The 19910-nt window shown below is 40.2% G+C and overlaps 1 protein-coding gene across 4 annotated transcripts; it reads right to left on the bottom strand.

Annotated features, from left to right (window-relative positions):
- Nucleotides 1–92: 92 nt before the first annotated feature.
- On the bottom strand, nt 93–19363 carry slc12a8 (solute carrier family 12 member 8). 4 transcript variants are annotated; one of them, XM_039819016.1, is made up of 14 exons: nt 19189–19362; nt 18203–18345; nt 17965–18111; nt 15866–16057; nt 15525–15756; nt 9923–10036; nt 9612–9699; nt 8927–9014; nt 6873–7019; nt 3421–4084; nt 3099–3190; nt 2878–2995; nt 679–739; nt 93–431 (listed from the first exon to the last, which is right to left on the bottom strand). In XM_039819016.1, exons 1-14 carry the CDS (start codon nt 19208–19210, stop codon nt 254–256), a joined length of 2286 nt encoding a protein of 761 aa, XP_039674950.1. In that variant the 5' UTR covers nt 19211–19362; the 3' UTR covers nt 93–253. The 4 variants fall into 4 exon arrangements, with proteins under 4 accessions (XP_039674950.1, XP_039674953.1, XP_039674951.1 ...); XM_039819019.1 differs by having other exon boundaries at nt 2878–2959; XM_039819017.1 differs by lacking the exon at nt 19189–19362 and adding an exon at nt 18437–18559.
- Between the last annotated feature and the right edge of the window lie 547 nt (nt 19364–19910).

Raw genomic sequence — 19910 nt, 5'->3', positions numbered from 1 at the left:
GGAAGAGACCCAGCAGTAATTTGACAACAAAAACTTTCAACGATTGTGATACTTTAAAAGTTATAGCCATACAATTATATTGAGACAAAATAAACTATTTTAACTTTTAATTTAGTTCACTTATAAGGAGGAAAAAAGATCTATGTGTGCAGAATGTGGCCTACAGGGCAACATGAGACACAGTTTGAGGCAGAAAATGTGGTTTCAGGCTGACAGCTACTGTATATGACATGTAACAGAGGCAGAGTTTAAGTCAGTCAGTGGAGTGGAGTGGTGGTTGCACCATCTTCTCGGCCCTGATGAATGACGATTGGTGATAGCGGTGACGAGAGGCAAAGTCAGCATTTTCCTCTGTCAGCTGCTTGGTTTTCAGCCCGACCCCGAAGATAGAGGGGGTGACTACCATCTCATCCTGAGGAGATCCTTTTCTCCTGAAAGACAGGGAAAAAGTACGGCGAAAAGGCTTTCAGGGGACAGTGTGACATGCTAAATTAACACATAACTGGAAAAGAAAAACGTACAGCTAATGTTTCTTTTCGTACATTCTATGACTTACTGTAGTAATACCAGTATAAAAAATGACTTTACTGTAGTTTCAATCTGTGCTTTATCAATGATCTGGAGATAATTTAACAGACATTTCTATGATGAATGACATTTAAATCTCTTATTCAATACCTGCAAATGCCATTCAATGTTGATTTGAGCCACAAGAAAAAGCTGAATCGATCTGCGATACCTGCAAATAAATCAAAATCCAAACTGTTATCTGGAGAAATTGTGAGTTGAAAAAAAAGTACTCATATTGTTACGTTTAAATTGACTATGGAGACCCTTTTCCTTGTGTCAATATTTGAAGTTGTAACACAGTGCACAGAAGTGTAGTAACAGAGTGGGGAGAAACACAAGGCATCGCATCGACCACCTGTGAAACAAGTGTTTAACACTTGCAGAGCTCGTGCTCAGAAATGTCGTGAGTCAGACAGCTAAGACACGCTGTACTGTGGTGAGTTTAATGCACAGATGCTGGCTGCCCCATCCAGCTATTCTAGAAATCCTAAGCCACAACAGCTGCCAGCCTGCCAGGCAACAAGACTGCAAGTGATTCTCCAAGAAATTTGCCAGAGTACATTACCAGGTCACATAACAACTGAGCACGGGGTGAGCAAATTAAAAAGGTAAACTGCAAATCAAGAGGTCTTTTGTTGGACATCATGCGATAATCTAAATTATCTATCACAAAATAAAAATACAGGAAATGCTGCTCCAGTTTATATAAAAAGGCATTACTTGCATACCCCTACAGTTATAAAAGGCCTAAAATTACACAAGTTTATGAAATGACCTTGTAAACGTGCTACAAAAATAACCCACCAGGCTTAAAGAATAATTTTCCTCCTTTCAGCAGACATTAAACCAATTAAGTAAAAACAAAGAATGTGTAATGAAACATGTTCATTGAAAGCATATGCTTTATAGAATGCAAAATGAATGAATGAATTAGTGATCAAAGATGTCCTGCTCAATAAAAGGCCTTGCAATTCCAGAAGAGTCCTCTATGCATATCCTGACAAGACAACGGGGTCAGCCCTATGTTCCCACAGCCCAATGGTCCCACAGCCCTATGTTCCCACATTTCTATTTTCAAAATTAGGTTTTGTGTTCCTACATTTCCCTTCAAAATAAGCCCTATCCTTCCACAATATTTTTTGGGTTAGGGTTAGGGGGATACAATCTGATACAAATTTATGAAAAAGGAAATATGGGAACATAGGGCCTAATTTTTGAAGAAAACTTAGAAATGTGGGAACTTTGGGAACATAGGGCCTAATTTTGAAAAAAATCTTAATCTTAATTTTCAGTGAAAAAAAATTTCTTAGAAATGTGGGAACATAGGGCTGTGGGAACATAAGCACGCTCCCAAGACAACAGCATAAGCTTAATTTTCACTGTTTGTTAGCATAATATATTATTTTCCCTAAATTATAAGCCATTTTCCACAATCTGCTAAATGAGCAAAAACTGTCAAAAAGGTGTAAAACACTGTAGGCTTACTTTAAATAAAAAATCTACAAAATGATTTTCTTATGAGGTTATGTTGCCATATCCTATTTTCCATTTCAATACAAATGGTAGTCAATACAACACAGTATACTTTGCAGTTATGAATTGCTTTTTTTTTAACCAACATAAAAAGCAATTTAAACGCGTATGCATTGAACCTGATCTGATTAGGTTAGTCTGGCTCAACAGATTTACATTGCTGGGATAAAGCCTGACATCTGGCGCATCCCTCCCCTCTCGCTATCTACACTATCCGCCCTGCCCAGGATGGTTGTGATTGGTTTAAAGAAATACGAAAAAGCCAGAGCATATTTTCCCCCTATCCCAGAATAGATAGGCGGTGAAGACCATACTGTACTCCAGCACTGTGGAGACACAGTAGGTCTGGCAATGCAAGACTAGTAACTAATAAATGAAGTACAGATCAAATCAAACTAGAACTGTACTGGAATGTCACACTCAGTCCATCACAGGAAATATGGATTAGGCCAAGAGCAGGCTAACTTTATCTATAGGTGCTAAGCTCAGAGCCGGCTGTAGTACAGAGTCAGAAAGTCTGTTCACTTTGGCATACCGAGCTGGAAAATGCTGCACAGCTGCAGGTGGTACATATGTTAAGACACAGAAAACTCACTCTGTCCCACATTGTGTTAGTACAGCATTTCAACAACTTGGATTTTTCATTTGTAATGCATATGCTTTTTATGTTAGACAGTCTTGTCCAAGTCAGGACATTTGGTCACCCTAACAGGAGCTCACCATGAAGCCAAGCTACAAGTGTGTCCAAACAGGAAATTAACAGATGGAAATTACCTAAAGGTAGTCCAGGGCTTGTTTTCCCGATGTAGAAGAAGAGCACCAAAGCAAAGACTATGTTTGCTAAGGCATAAGCCCACTGAATAACAAACATAATAAATATGGAGCTTAATGCCTGAAAGAAAAATTATAAATTCATTAAATTCTGCAAATATAATCTGAAACTAAAGCATTAGACCAAAAAATAAATAATCTACAGCATGAATTGAGTTGCCTACCCCGATAAGAGCAACCCAGTGGTTGCAGAATTTTGCATACAATGAATCCTTCATGGGTTTGATTTCAAAGCTCTGGTGGTCAGCTTCAGCACCTGAAAGATTTGATAAAGGGTCAGGTTACTAAAAAAACAGGCACAACTAACTTCTCTGATCAGTAATCGTGTCTACTCTAGACAAGTCAAGTGTTGATGGGACTACGGGCGGAAATTAGCAATTTGCTACAACCTGGCACAAGACATCTATTAATGTTCTTTGTGCACTGTCCCTGTTCAAATAAATAAATTACAATTACAAAAAAATTACAATGGTTAGAGGTGATCACCTGCGCTGTGATTGTGAGGGTCAGCAGATGAATCCTGCTCAGCGTGGTGCATTTTTGAACGGCATTTGACTTTTGGTTCTTCCGCTCTGGGCTCCCCGCCTCCACACTGCACCTCAGCTTCCTCATGTGGTGGAGCTGAACTCATCTCCTCTGCTTTGCCTTCGGAGAACATATTGCTGTTTCGATCCAAGCTAAAGCTGTCAATCAGCATTTGCTTAGTAGTGACATTAGGCTTCATGCCCTTGTATCTACTGCTCAGCTCTTGCATGGAGGAGGTCTTCTCAGGCCCAGCATTAACATTTGACACGGGGGGAAAGATCTGGTCCATGTCCTTGGTGAACTCCAACAGCGTGCCTTTACCCTGCGGACTCTCGCCTCCGCTCCCATAGCTTGGGAGAGTGGCCTCGATGAGAGGCCTTGAGTCCTGCCTGGCTGACCCACGCCGGTTTCTTTTGGCCGGGATGAGGGTGTCCCCCTTGTCTTTATTCTGCAGCTGGAAGGCCATGGCCACACTGAAGTAGGAGTAGTCTACGAAGCTGTAGGTGAGCATGAAGTTTATGCTGACGATGGGGGCCAGCACGTTGGCCTGACCGATGAAAATGAAGGCCATGGTCACCATGCTGGTCAGACAGATAGCTGCCACTGGAGTCCTGTTTGGGCCTTTCTGTTAAGGAGGGAGAGAGTGTCACAATATGCAATGGCATTGTTGTCCAATAAAAAAAACTAAATAACAAAACCATTGGTGATTTATAAAGTTAAAATTAAGGATTAAGTGTTCCTTTATGGGTTGAGATAACACACCTTACTTAGCTAAATAAAGCATTTAAAAAGCCATTGGATGGGGCGACATCTAGCTCACCCAGGAGAGTGTGTGCCCCATGTAGGCTGAGGCCTTGGCAGCGCCCCGGGTTCTAAACCAACCCGCGGTCCTTTGCTGCATGTCGTCCCTCCTCTCTCTCCCCCTTCCTGTCTTCAAGCTATATTAAAGGCCATAAAAAGCCCCCAAAAATATCGTTAAAAAAGGAAGAAAAGAAAAAAAGCCATTGTATTTTCTGAAAAATGCATCGTCACAAAGCTAACTTTTAATTAACTTTTTAATTAACTCATGAAAAGTTGATGTTTTGGAGATATGTTTCACAAGGACAGTGAAAGTATGAAAAAAAGTCCCTTGTGTCCCTGAGTCAACACAGTGGAGCTGGGACAAAGAAGATTGTCCCATTCCTCCTGATTCTGTAGCTTCGAAACTTTCCACCTTTTTTCCCCCCAAATAAAACTTTCACTCATGGACACTAAGGAGCAACAGCCACCTACAGAAGTGATAAAATGAAACTGAACTTAAAAGTTATATTTGAGTAATATAAAACCACACCAGTGGGAAGTTAGTAATTGTTTTAACATGTGGTTTATTAACCAGCTTGCTTTCACTTCACGGGTCCTATCTCAAAGTTTAAGGAGCACTGCTGTGTGCCTGGCGGGCCTCCAGAGCACACAGCGGAGCTGGGCCCTGCCCGTCGCCCTTCCTGCGTTTGTTCTAAAGCTTTGATTTGGGCCAAGATGTCTAGGGCCTCATTCCAGCCCGCTGAGAGAGGTCAGACACTGCTGCCACTCAGGGAAGTCTGAGGAAAACGGGGGTGAGGAAAACGGGGGTGAACGGGGTCGGGATGTCAACGTGACTGTGTGTGTGTGTGTGTGTGCGTGTGTGTGTGTGTGTGTGTGTAGCGAGTCGTAACTCTTTGCTGTGATGCAATCAGTCCACTCAGTTCTATGGAGTGGAGTTCACACTCTATAGTTAGGCAGTCCTGTCACAGTTTCCTGTTGAGTCCATCCACCACACCCCCTCAACATCCAGACGGCACACACTCATTAGCAGTGGTGGAGTAGTACTCCGATCCTTCACTTTAGTATGAGTACTAATACTATACTGTAAAAATACTGTAAAAGTATGTAACTATGTAACTAAAAAAATAATCAGCAGATTATATTGAAAATAATCATTAGTTGCAGTTCTGTACAAAACTGTTAAAAACAAATGTAATGTAAAATCCATGAATGCGTGAATAATGATATTTTAATTATTTAATTAAATGTAATATATAATAGTATCGCAGTCACAGGGACCTTTTTCTGCATTCAAGTACTTTTACTTGTAATACATTTAAGTATCATAAGTGCATTTTCCTGATATATATATAAATAAATAGTATCATAAGTGCATTTTCCTGATATATATATATATATATATATAAATAGTATCATAAGTGCATTTTCCTGATATATATATATATATATGTATAAAATGCACTTATGATACTTAAATGTATTACAAGTAAAAGTACTTGAATGCAGAAAAAGGTCCCTGTGACTGCGATACTATTATATATTACATTTAATGAAATAATTAAAATATCATTATTCACGCATTCATGGATTTTACATTAAATTTGTTTTTAACAGTTTTGTACAGAACTGCAACTAATGATTATTTTCAATATGGATTAATCTGCTGATTATTTTTTTTGATTTTGATTAAACAGAAAAATTATAATTGCTAAGATTTACTACTACTATTACTACTAGCGTTTCATTGAGCTTTTGACAGGTCCACACTAGTTTCCCACAGTCTTAAGCAATAGACGCAGTTTGCTCAGTTGTTCTGGGGACAGACTGACATGTGAGCTCCGTAGTTGAACGATTTCATCCAAAGAACTTTCAGAACTTCTCATTTATGTCGGTTTAAAAAGTTGAGCATCAAAGTTTGATGCAATACGGTTGAAAGCTCTGCAAAAAGCCAGTACGTGGACCCCCGATTAGGATTGTTTTGTCAAACTACAATTTCCAAGGTCATTAAATTGAACACTAATGATTCAATTATATTGTAAAAAAAAAAAGACCATGCAGCCATCAATCTTCTAAAAGCTTAACAGCGTGCTTCTTTACTTTTGAGAGAAGCTGCTTCCCATAGACCTAATTAATTAATCTAAGTTAGGCAAATCTCACTAGCTAGGATACTGACTGCAAATACATGAAAAAGGTATGTAGGAGTAGCAAAAATAGTCATAATCATTAACATAAAATTGAACTATACTTTAAATAGTTAGTCTTGTGTTTGCCACCGTAATGCATTGCAGCTTAGTTTTATGACCTATCATGTACAAACAGGTGCAATAAATAATTTGTCACCAAGGTAGTAAAATGGTGAGTTTACGGTAGGTCCTGCTTACTTGGATCATCTCATTTTAACAATTTTAATGTGACAAATAAAATAGTCATGGGAAAGTATTGTTTGAATCAAGTGATCTCAGTGGTGCACAAACACACACCCTCACTTCATAATCTGCATTTACATCATGGTGACTATTTTTTCAGTGAACTGTTTATGTCCAGACATCCCTCCCTTTCTGGCTCCATCCATCCATCCATCCATCCATCTATCCATCCACCCACCCACCCACCCCTCTTCCCAGGAAGGCCAGAGCAGGGATGACCCTCTCTTGGGCGATGCACTGGAGGATCCTGGGTGCTCCGTACAGGCCACCCATGCAGGAAGCCAGGGAGGAGATGTAGAGGCCCAGCAGAAAGAGGAAGCCCACCAAGGAGACCTGGAGGAAGAGGGAAAACAAACAGTGTGGAAGAGGATGGGGTGGGGTTGAGAGCTCCCAACAGCTACACCCTGTTCTATTCCGCTGCAGCCAGCCCCTAATGAAAACAATGAGAACCACTGACGGGCAAGTCAAGGATTTTTTTTTTAGAGTCAGTGATTGTTCAAAGCAAAATCGAATGACAATAATAGCGAGAGTTTTGCAGTAATACTACACCGTTTGTACACACTCGTCCACAATGTAATATACAGTTACGACTGGTCAATGACGTTGGAGCTAGAGGCTACAGAACTCTGGATGTTAGGTTCATTCTAACTAAAACGATCCCTGATCCATCTGTAGTTTAGGCCCTGAAGCATAAGGGCCAACTGACAACTGGCAAAGATCTTAGCTGCATCAGACATCTCACTGATCTGCTCTTGCCCACAGCCCAATCACTTACTCCCACTTTTCATGGCACACGGTCTTCCTAACATCAGCTGTGCAAATGGAGGGCAGGCCCAGGCTCAGAGTTCTAATGTTCACAACATTTAAGGTATATTCCAAATGAAGAAGGCTTGTTTGCTGAAACATATCACGTTAAGCAATAAAATAACAAACTGAGACCAGACTATTGAGATTATGTGCTGTTGGGATGCTGCTGTTCTAACATGTGAACACAATTATGTAAGCTCTCAATAATCAGTGGGACACACTTGCCAATTTATGATTGGAAAAATAAAGTCAGTGATCCATGCAAACCCATAGCATTAGCCACTTTAACAGTGACAGACCATGATTACATCCTCATATTATATCTGATTAATGCTTCAGTTTATCAATGCATTTTACTTAAATGTTTGTCCTTTAAAAAACATTTAACTTATTACTTACTAGTCATTAACTTGTCACTCATTTAACTTCACGGTCTACTTGTTTGCATACCTGCAAATTGAATACCAGTGCATTGGTGAGAAAAAGTTCATAAAAAAGCAGAACAGGAAATGATTGCCCTGATGTGATATGTGATAACATCTGTGGAGGCTCTGCCATAACTTTGTAGTGTTTGGATGTAAATAATAATATTCACGCTGAATTGAACATCATAAATGTCATAAATTTAAACTTTTTCATCTCTGGCTCTCTACCACCAACAACTAATCTGCTGGGGAGCTTTACATCGTGATGAATTGTGGGATACACTTGGCTCTGACAAAATGCTTTGAAGCAGTATAAGAAAAAGTGCACATCAAGTGGGGGTTAAGTGGACTGTGCGTTTGTGGACATGTCTACTACCTCAGTGGTTCCCACACTTATTCATGTCAAGGACCCCTAAACTTACACCAATTAGACCACCGACCCCCATTTGATTTAAGAGATTGATTTATTTATTTATTAAGATTTAATCCCAGGGCCCCCATCTGATAGAATTTTTGCTTTTAGAGGTTTTATTACAGAAAGTGTATGAAACCCATGAGAAAAATAGTCATACATTATGTCATTGTGTTACTTATGGATGGAATGATAGTAAAAATTAGTATTCCCCTTTTTGCAGGGAAACCCCTAAAAATCATTTGAGGACCCCGGGGGGTCCTGTACTCCACTTTGTGAATCGCTGTACTACCTGGGAGTGTGTGAAAGTGCAGTTAGGTGCTCAAGATCGCTGGTTGTGCGTATTGGGACAGACAGTATTTGTTTTACATACTTGAACCTGAGTATGATATAATTTAGTGAGTATTTCTACTTGAGTGAAACAAAATCAGCAATGGTTCCAACATCTCAAGGCTGAGAACATACATACAATCAGAACCTGAACTAACCACACCACATCAACAAAGTGAGCCATCATGGGGAATCCCCTCACTTCACCCATTTGGGTGAGAGGGCCTCTCTAACAGGGCAGGATGGAAACAAAGAGGGGAGTTTACCTTTTCAGCTATCAAGATGTCATAGCGCAGAGCTTCTCTGGTGCAGATGGCCCCCAGAAGGAAGACAAAGACCAGATACAGGAACCACCTGTGGGTCACCAACAGTACACCACACAGGATTATTAACAACTGCTGCTTTCTCACTATTAATAGGAGAATTGTGTCATGACAGCTCCATAAGTGAGTGTCTGATAGGGCCACACTGGGAATATTGGTTTGTGTGTTCTCTCCAATGAAGGTTGAAAAGGTTGCCCTTTTGGTAGACGATACCACAAAATGATCAGAGAACACCACTAAAGTAAAATCAAAGGAAATTACCATTTTGGATGATTCATACCTACTGGGAGAGATTCCACAGTAATATTTGAAAACTATCCTTGTAGCATGACGTGTAGATAAATAGAAATTTGTAAGATAACTAAAATTATTTTTTATATAACTCAACATTTTGCAAATGGGGCACTTCAGGCTTCACTGTGGCTCAGTCTTTATGATTCCATAGTGTGTGTGTGTGTACTTTTACAGCAGTACCTTTGTTGTCTTAATTTCTTATAGTATATTAACTTTCACTGTAGGACAGTCTGTACACTTTTACAGTAGTTGTTGTTTTATGTGTGTGTGTGTGTGTGTGTGTGTGTGTGTGTGTGTGTGTGTGTGTGTGTGTGTGTGTGAGGAGTCGTCATACGAGGTGAAGACAGCTGCCAGTGTTCCCAACGGGATGTTGTGTTCAGGCCGCTCAAGGTCTGAGCTCATGTTGAAACCTGCCATAACCCCTACACAGACACACAGACATTACAATACAACTTTTAGTTTTTACACTGCATATGTAGCTGCAAGAGATGAAAGAAGGGCTGGAGTGTTGACAGGTAACCTTAAAAGGCAGATAAGTTCTTCCTAATACGTACTGCACATGTGTTATGTAAACTCTAAGTGTGCAAGTGTTTCACACATTATTGGATCAAAAAGAGATAAGAGAAAAGAAAAGAGACACCTCACCTGTAGCAGCAGGGAAGAAGACCCCAAAGACGGTGAAAAAGCTTTCTCCTGGTGTGTAATCTGGCAGTGTGTTGCTGTTGAGCAGCGTGGCTGAATAACCAACGAAACCATGTTCTGAGAAGAGACAACAACACACACAGAGCATATCAGTTCTGAACCTTATGCCAGGATTACCAGCATGTCTTCATTGAGTAAACAGTCAAAAGTATTAGTATAAGCAGTGCAAACCTGCCTAATGTCTGACAGAGGACATTGTGTCATGTTAAATAACTTGATTGACATGTTTTCATTATTGTGGTGTTTTTCATTTGTTTTCATTTTCTTCCTTGCTAGATGATTATCGGTGAAGTTTTGCATTGCATTTCCTGGAAACGTTGAGACTAACCGGAAATGTAAACACATCACATCTGCACCACGGGACTTTCCTATAAAATACCTACATTACCAGACACCAGGTGTTATATGACACCTATATGACACATTTTATCAGTAAAAGTTAGAAGTTCATTCATACTTGAAACAAAATTGGAAGTTGTAACAAGTGGTACATGACTAAAGGATGCTGGAGGCTCCAAATGTATTACAGCACAACCTGAACTGGGATTTCATGACTGCAATTAGAAACTGCTACATCTCTTTCTTTTTAAATCAAAATAAATGACAACAATAGGTAGCGAGTCACTTCAAAAGTATGTCTAAAATCAGGACAGGTTAATTTAGGAAGGTCCGTTTGTTGAACATGCAGGGGGAGAGATTGTTCTGCATTGGTGGGGGTCATTCAAAGCACAGAGTCTGAAGGGCAGGCCTATGTTACAACACCAGACATTTCCCCCTTGGTTATCTTGCGATGGGAAAGAATGTGTTCTCTCAGATTAATGACATGTTTATCCAAAAGGAAGTCGCCACCCTTTTCAGAAGCTCAGCAGCTTCCAAGTTTGAGAGAAAGAATGAGAGTGAGCGAGAGAGGGAGACAGAGAGTGGGAGAAGAGAGAGAGAGAGAGAGAGAGAGAGAGAATTCTAATTTTTTTCCTTTTGTTTTAGACAGTTACTCCATGTGCACATGTTCTCCAGGATAGGAATTTAGGGGAACTGACTTCAAATGGGACTAGGTGCCCAAACTCTTGTTCACTCTGTGACCCTGTGAGGCCGCCCTCTGTCCAAACAATCAGAACCAGATCCAGGGCAGTCAGTGTCTATGTCTGCACCATGGGCTCCCCACCCATATTACAACATACACTCCAGCATCCAACCATGGCTGACCCTCTGAGCATTCAACTGAGGTTGTTAGAAAACTATTTCTATGAACACAAATTCATTGCTTGAATACACTGACTGACTGACTTTAATCTCAAAAACGGCAAACAAATATGTCTTTTGTGTAGAAGAAGTGTGGAAGTTGTCCATTTTCTGGTGGAACTGCATATTCACATTCCCCATACCATGCTCCTATATAAAGGCATGGTCAGATTTACTTGATTGGGAGCCCCCCCAAGGCAAAAAACGTTGGGCCCAAGTTACCTTCGAGCACAGTGCACACAGCAGACTAAAGATGACAGCTTCCTTTTTTTGTATGTCAGTTATTATATGGTAATTTGATGAAACACAAACATTATACCTGCTAAACATCAGCATGTCAAAATGTCATTGTGAGCATGTTAGCATGCAGATGTTAGCCTGTTGCTCAAAGCACTGCTGTGCCTAAGAACAGCCTCACTGGGCAACTTGAGGCCACGTTTGTCGAAACTCGCCACAACGCAACTAGAATTCATTGCGCGGCTGCTAATGACACTCCCTGTGGACACGTAGCTTTAGTCTCATTGAGTAAAAATCAACTATCATCGAGCTATTTAGTTACACAGTGGAGGGTTGATACCAACTACAGCTAGCAATATTTTCTTTAATTCTCATATCATGACTGGTTGAAATCAACCGTAAAGCGATGTGGGCAAAAGAAAAACATCACTGCTTTATGAAGGCCTACAGAGCAAACAAGCTGTCAGATAAAGCTATGGTGAAAGCATTCATATTACAGCATTATATTGTCTGAAGAACAAGTGTATAGGCTGAGTGGGGCTCCTTTCTGAACTCAGCATTCCTCTGATAGAGACCGGAATGTATAGTCAGATTACATTAGTGTCTGAGGCCTCTCCCTCTGTCCGGCTGACCTCTTACTCTCCCACACTAACCAGTATAAACTGCTCTGCGTGGAGAACAGGGCAGGCTGTGATGTTACAGAGGTGGGGCAGGTCCCACTGGGATGATTGAGAACTATATATTATAGTGTGGATCACAGGGAGAGATGATGTAGCGGTCTCAGGAGTAGCAGCAGGCCTCAGATCGCAGTTCCGGCCTTTTCTCCCTGTCATTTTCCAAAAATGTGGGTTAGTCTGGTTAACACCCTAAAGCCCAGACCAGCACATTATAACTTCCTGTTCTGTGGGGAATAGGCTTCAGCTGAAGGGACTGGGTAAGCATGTCATATTGTATTTCATCTGTGCACCACAATCGGAAGGTTTTGCGGTTGAGTTGTTTGGCTGCAGAGACAATATGTTGGCAGTGTTACTGACCAAACTAAATAATTGAATACACAAAGACAACAATTGGGAAATGAATTGTCCTCCCATCAGGGATGATAAAGCACAAGTCTGAGCTGTCATAATCAGTCATTTAACAGATCCTTAAGGCTGGGGAAATTGGGAAGCCAGGCCTATCTACAGGTGAGAGGTCATGTGCATATTTACTGTAATAACATCCCTAAGTCCTTCTGCTCATGATACCAACACAGAGTCGTCGGCATCACATGTACACATTTAGATACTGGCTGAGAGTGTACTAAGATGAATAGATGACATTACAGGCCAACACAAACAAACACCAATCCTTTTGAGATTTTAGCTGATTTTAGCCCTTTACACAAATCTTTGCTGTTTGGTTTGTACCAAAACCCCAGGAAGTCAGTCTTTCCCCTTCAAACATCTTTGTTGTTGGAGTTTAATAGCCACTGAAACTGCATTAAAAAATTAGGGGAATCTAATCATTAAAACTTGTGTAATGATACACATAAAAAATACATACTGATTATTTGCAATAAATACATCATTAATTATACTAGGACTGCAACTTACGACTACTGATTAATCAGACGGTTATTTTCTTGATTAATCGTGTCTATGAAATGTAAAAAAAAAAAAACTGAAAAAGAAACATGCTTACTTTCCCAGAGTCCAAAGAGACATCTCAAAACATCTTATTTTTGTCTGACTCAACCCCAACACCCAAACATATTCAGTTGATATGATATGATAAGATGTAAAACAGAGACACGCAGCAAATGCTCAAGATTGAGAAGCTGGAACAACAGAATATTTGGCCTTTTTGCTTAAATCTAATAAAATCTATTAAATGACTAACCATTCAGCTCTAAAATTCTACCATTTCAGATCATGAATTACCGACAATTTGATGTCCTGTTTTGTATTAAACGGCAATATTTGCCAAGCACACCGATAACAAGCCAATATCCCATTATAGTTTTGATATAGTACATCACTTAACTGACATTACATACTGAACGTTAGCTACGGCAGTGATGCACCATGGTGTCTGAAAGTGTACATAGGGGAAGTATTATCAAACTGTGACCACATGATTTTGGCGGTGGCTCCTTTCCTTCAGGATGTGCCTCAGTGAGTTCAGGCTAATCTGAGCTATTTCACTAGCTAGTGGACCTGCTGGTTCTCTGCCAACCATGAGGTCACCACAACACACACAGAAGCTCTTAATTGGAAAAACCTGGTGTAGCCATTATGGCTGGTTCTCCCACAATTCTTCAGGACTGCAAAGTGGCCTCTGCCTACTGTAATATGAAGAAAGCTGGAGGTTGGAAGTGGTGGACAAGTACAGGTTAGGGGTAGGACTAGAGTCTGTTTTTGAAGTTCGGGTGTTAGAAGTTTTAAAGCTTAATCTTCCTAAAACTAACCACTGCCCACAGCTTGACCGGTACACTGAGTTAAAATAGGATTGTTTACTATATAATATATTGTGTGTGTGTGTGTGTGTGTGTGTGTGTGTGTGTGTGTTTATATATATATATATATATATATATATATATATATATATATACACACACACACACACTATATATATATATATATATATATATATATATATATATATATATATTTCTGTTTTGTGCTTATAATGTCCTATTCACATAAAGAATGGCTTAACTCCTGGAACACTTTTCTCTTCCTATTGGACAGGACGTTGATAATCAGTGAGAACAGGAAATGTTGGGAAGGACTTCCTGCCTGCAAAAGAATACAAACTACTCAAAAAAGGCAACATTTCCTCACCACAAAACAAAAGAAACAAAATCTTCTCAATAAACACACTGCCAGTCTCAGACTTGGCTTAAGTCACATGAAAACAGCACATTAAATGTTTCTAACTAAACCAACCAGCCACTGAGGAAAAAGAAATGTCTTATTGGAGAACTTAATTGACAAAACTGGGTCAAATTTGTATCAAAAAGGTTTTTCCTCAGACACCAGCCTCATGAAGAAGTCAACTGTAGCGATCTAGTCTCAGTAGAATTCTAGACTAATACTGACAATAATAAGTGATACTACAGCTACACCTACTGGCCTGAACAGGTCACAGACATTCACCACTGAAGTCAACATTCAGTGATTCCCAAGCCTTTACTGTCCACTTTGGAGGCCAAACTTAATTTCACACACTCCTCCCCGACATAACTGCATTTTTATCAGACAGTAACAATGCTGTGGAAACTAGTAACAAAATGAGCTGGAACACAACCTTTATATATTATAGATACACCTGTGATGGAACAGGTCAAATTGTCAGTTGTGATGAAGTTAGTTGCCTATCTGTTTTTCCCCTGGTCATGTGCTGCTACAACATTCTAGCCCTCTACCTTCTCCATCCTGACCACCATGCCATGATCAGAGGATATGACTTCCATAGTCAGAACGAGGAGAAACTTTCCCCATTTGCAAACACAAAGTGAAAAACCCATCTCTTTCCCTGACCAACAGCTGTCCATCCAGCGCACACACACACACACACACACACACACACACACACACACACACACACACACACACACACACACACACACACACACACACACACACACACACACACACCCCCCCCCCACACACACACGTCTGAGTGGTGTTCATTTGGTTACATTGCAATTTAAAAAAACATTATAATTGTGACAATGAAAATAAAAATATTTATAGATCAGTGTTATTTAAAAAATATAAAAAAATGTCAGATGTACCATTATATTGCACCTTTAATAAAATTTGGGTTACCCCTGGGTGGGCTACTCAGATTGTTTACAAGTGTGTCTAAGCCTTTCTTCATTTCCTGTTGATATTCCTGGAATGCTTTCAGATGCTTTGTCATTAAATGATAATTAATTGATAACTGAATAGTTTGAGGATTATTTTGGTTTGAAAATACCCATACAGAGTATTAGAAGACACAAAACATCAGTACTGATTTAAACCTTCCCACGATCCCTGTTACCTTCTCCCTTCATATCTATATTCATGACCCCCAGCCCTACCTGGGTCAAGGTGCGTGAAGGTGCCGATGACAAAGTCCAGCGTGGAGACGGCCAGCACGGCTAGCAGTAGCAGCTGGAGTCGGACGATCCACTTGACACCGGCCAGGTTAATTCCAAGCAGTGCCAGCAGCACCACAGCCGACATGCTGCGCACCGCCCACTGGTTCTGTAGACCCAGCAGCTCCGCCACCGACTCTGAGAAACCTGTGATGTACATGGCTCCAGCTACGCACTGCAAGGTGGGAGGCAGCATGACAGGGGACAAAACATGACAACATGTGGGGATCGTCCTTCACAAACAGCCACTCAATTCTAACAGAAAGTTTGGATTTGTTACTCACTTGTCCAAACACATAAAGGAGGCCAACAGTGCCCCCGACCCTGCCACCCAGGACGGTGGAGATCATGGAGTAGATTCCTCCACTCCCAACACCGCAGTGCTCACACACTCCGATCCCCGACATCACCGTCACTAAAGCAACCAGCACAACCAAGGAGACCAGAAACATCCCAAGCAGCACGCCCGTGTTCCCCTGGATCAGGACAGGAGACAAGATGACACAAAATACTCAGTCATCTATGCACATACTACTGTATATGTACATCTGCAGCATGTAACTCATCTATAGCTTCAAATTGAATATATTTATAGTGATGTACAGCTTGTACTAAACATATCTGCATGTTTACATTTTCTATACTGTACATATAGGCTTTGTATGTAATTCACTGCACACTATACATCCTGCTTGTAGCTTTTTCTCCAATATTTATTCGGTTTATATGTCTGCACATTTTTCTTTTCTTCGTTTGTCTCAGTATCTTAAAGACACAGTCAACCTTTTAGTTTTACTTTATGTGTTCCTGTGTTCAAACTGTCGTCCAATGTGTTTAATAGTCAGTCTTATCTAGGAGAAAACTGGGAGAAATAGTTTACGCCAATCATACATTTTTTACTTTCTCGCACTACTATTTGCCAATTCAAATCCCCATAATTTCACTTCAGCATTAGTATTTAAAAAAAACTAAGGACGAGAATACATGTTTGAAACATTTTGGTAAAATCAGTCCCATTAAAGGTACTGTAGGTAGGATTGTGAAGATCCAGGAAGAACATCCAGGGAGGATTCGGATTCAGCCAAAGAATTTGAACATCCACAACTTCTCAGTCAGTCCCTCCCCCACTTTCTGCTAAAGCTTGAACGGTCCCCTAAGCCCCTCCCCCCACGAGGGAGAATGAATGAGTGTGCCTGAGCAGTGATTGACACGCAGTTAGATTTTTTTTTTTATTACCTGCTTCATATAGTTCTACTCGAACATAGGGTCAGTTTCAGCAAATATGACAGAAAGTTAGTTTTATAAGTCTTACCTACTGCATCTTTAAACTAGGGAAAACATACACTCTTCACTTTTGCACAATGAATAATACGGTAGCAAGTAATTCATGGTAAGAGATGCAGCTCACTCTCACTTTTACATGGCAAACTATGTTTTAGCTGTCACATTAAACCCAAACGAATGTAGCAATTAAGATCACAGAGTCTTCGTAGCTGTGTCCCTTGATGACACATGCACATTAAAGTGTTTCGGGTCCACTGACAGTGTCAGATATACTTATTTAATGATGGTTGGAGCTAAAAATAAAAAAACAGAGCTAAATAGAGATAAAGCACACAGACGTGAGGCTAGATATTATGAAAATTTACAATAATATACAGTCCTTTCTGTGTCATTCATCGGCACACTGAGTCCTATAACCAGCCATACGTGGATGTTTTAAATAATCCATATATAAAGCAACAATTTTCCCCATCACTTGTTACAACACATTTCATACATGAGTCTACACACTGTCTGATGTAGATAATGTAGCCTCAGCTACTGTACATGGTCTAAACTATATTAACAACCATGAGACAGGAGTCCCAGTGGGAACCTCCAACACCCCAACAGTGTACATTTCTGTTTAGGAAAGTATATTTTATAAGTATATTTTGTTGCTCTAACTGCATTTGAATACACCATTCAAGCACACTTTTCACTATTTATGCACTTTCAACTGATTTCAACTTCTTGAAATGATAAAATACACAAATGCAAAATCAAATCTGTATTAGTAGGGGCAATCAATTTGGGGAGACCATCAAAATAAGAGCATACTGAATGATTTTATCTTGGGGCAGATTATTTTTTTGCTTTTTAATTAAGACATAGTAAAAGGAAGGAAATTTGGGGCTGCTCCAGTTGACAAAAAATCTCAACATACCAATTGAATTTTGAACATTAGGCCAAAGTACGCCAAACAGAATTCCTTGTATGTTTTGCTTCTCTATTAATGAGTGCAGTCTTTCTATCAGTGTTTCCTAATATTTACTAGAATTACATGTAAAAGAAAAGGGAAACCGAGGTAGAGAGAGCAACACAGTGTAGTCATACTAACCACCAGGTAGCCGGTAAATAGGAATAGCACCACACCGAAGATATTGATCATGCAGGTGGTGAAAACTCCATCCCATGTACCGAAGAGCACCGGCTCCCACACAAACAGTTTGATCCTCCACCATGGCTGGCTGGACAGCTGGAAGCCCTGACCAAAGAAGACACACAACACTTTCAGCAGCTGGCTGAGATTTCAACATCAACATGATCACATTCATTTTGAGGCGCGAACACCATACCTGTGCATCTTCGTGAAACAGATCATGGACATGTGTGTTTGAGTTGGGGTCAGCGACTCCCCCCTTCAACGGTCCTGCCCTGTCTCCCTCCTGCTGGTCACAGGTGTGCAAAGTCCAACCTATTGGCAGGGTTTCCATTGCAACTACAGGTGTAAACAGTTGTGTTACTCTTCTACAGGTGGGCCTATATTTGCTCCAAGATAATCAAAGGTTGAATGTGAAACGACAACGTACAGAAATTCGGCTTATGGGCGTTTGAAGTGACCACATTAGTTAGGGAGCCTAGATGAGTTTGTGTTGGAACTGACAGTATTGGCCCCGCATATCCCGGTTAAACAGGAGCCGCACGAGGACACCCGGATACAGCAGGGTGTGCTCCTGACACTGCAGCTGAATAGACCGTAGCCTAATGAGTCAAGAGCCATAGGCTACTACCGCCTATAGCTAAAACTATATAGGCCCGTCAGTCTAGAGAGCGCGCAGTTTACAGAAGTTATACAATTAGCATCAAACAGCGGTGAACAGATTTTCACAACAGTTTTACCTCAATTTTAAGCTATATATCAACCCTCGCAACTCTGTTGCAATAGTCATTTAAAGACCGTCGAAGCCAAACCTAATTAACAAACTTTTCAATTTAAAGTTACTGGTAGCAATATGCTCGAGTTACACTTAAACGAGCCGCAAAACGGCATCTTAAATCTTACATGTGCTTATAAGTTTTACTGAATTGATTTGCCAACAAAAGTAGGTATAGTTAACGTTTGTGGCAGAAGAGTGAAACAAAAAGTCTATCATTTTAAATGTTTATCCAAATATGCGCCATATAGGCCTATTTAAGCAGCACCTCATTCTGAAAAGGTCTTGATTCAAATTTTACACGCCATATCGTTGCTTGAAATGATAGATTTTTAAACAGTGTTTGGCGTGATGCTGTCTCCATTCATGGAGCGTCTCAGCTAAACTCAACAGTTAGCCAAACCTACCTTTCGCAGAGTCCCATATCATTTAGAGGAAAAAAAAGACAAATCTTCCATTGTGCCTCAGAGATGACTTCAGTCCATATGAACAGGACTGCCAGCTGTTTATGAAAACGTCAGCAGCCCGCAGGTAACTTTAGATATAAGCTTTCAGGGTGTGTTGCTGCTTTGCACAAGGATCCTGTGTTAGTTTTGGCAAACCCTAAGCTATGTTGACTAATGATTAAAGCTGAACAAGGCACGTACCACTCAATATCCTTTATTTGTGGAATCATTTCCTAAAACATTTATTTGAACTCCAGCTTTTAGGCCATGAAGCTGATTGTAGCCAGGCCTACATTAGGATGTTTCTGACTATTTCTGCCAGTGTATAGTCACAAATAGATGTGTATATTTGGTAGGAATTTACACATCACAGAATATATCTGCAAAGTGATTAGAATAATGTCATTGGATGTAACAATAGACTGTATACTAATAATATACAGTCTATGGATGTAACAGCCAGCAAAGCTGCACCAACCATTCTCTATCTCCACCTTCTCCTATGTGAGGATTTGCTTTTTTCTTTTTCTCTATTTTATATCAGTGTAAAGATGAATATCTTTGGGTTTGGGACTGTTGGTTAGACAAAATCTGACATTTAAAGACTTCATGTTGTACTCTGGGAAATTGTGATGAACGTCTTTCCAATTTCCTGACACTTCAGACATTTCTCTGCAGAGAAA

Source organism: Perca fluviatilis, chromosome 12, assembly GCF_010015445.1.
Source record: "Perca fluviatilis chromosome 12, GENO_Pfluv_1.0, whole genome shotgun sequence".
NCBI classification, from domain to species: domain Eukaryota; kingdom Metazoa; phylum Chordata; class Actinopteri; order Perciformes; family Percidae; genus Perca; species Perca fluviatilis.
The sequence above is the reverse complement of the archived record's forward strand: the minus strand, read 5'-3'. Positions and strand labels throughout refer to the sequence as shown.

Excerpts from the sequence above, each read along its gene's own strand:
- slc12a8 (XM_039819016.1), bottom strand. The coding sequence starts at position 19,210 with ATGATATGGGACTCTGCGAAAG. Across the intron at positions 2,996-3,098 it reads ACTGGGTTGCTCTTATCGGG|GCATTAAGCTCCATATTTAT; the intron begins GTAGGCAACTCA and ends TTTTTCTTTCAG. Across the intron at positions 432-678 it reads ACATTGAATGGCATTTGCAG|GAGAAAAGGATCTCCTCAGG; the intron begins GTATTGAATAAG and ends CCTGTCTTTCAG.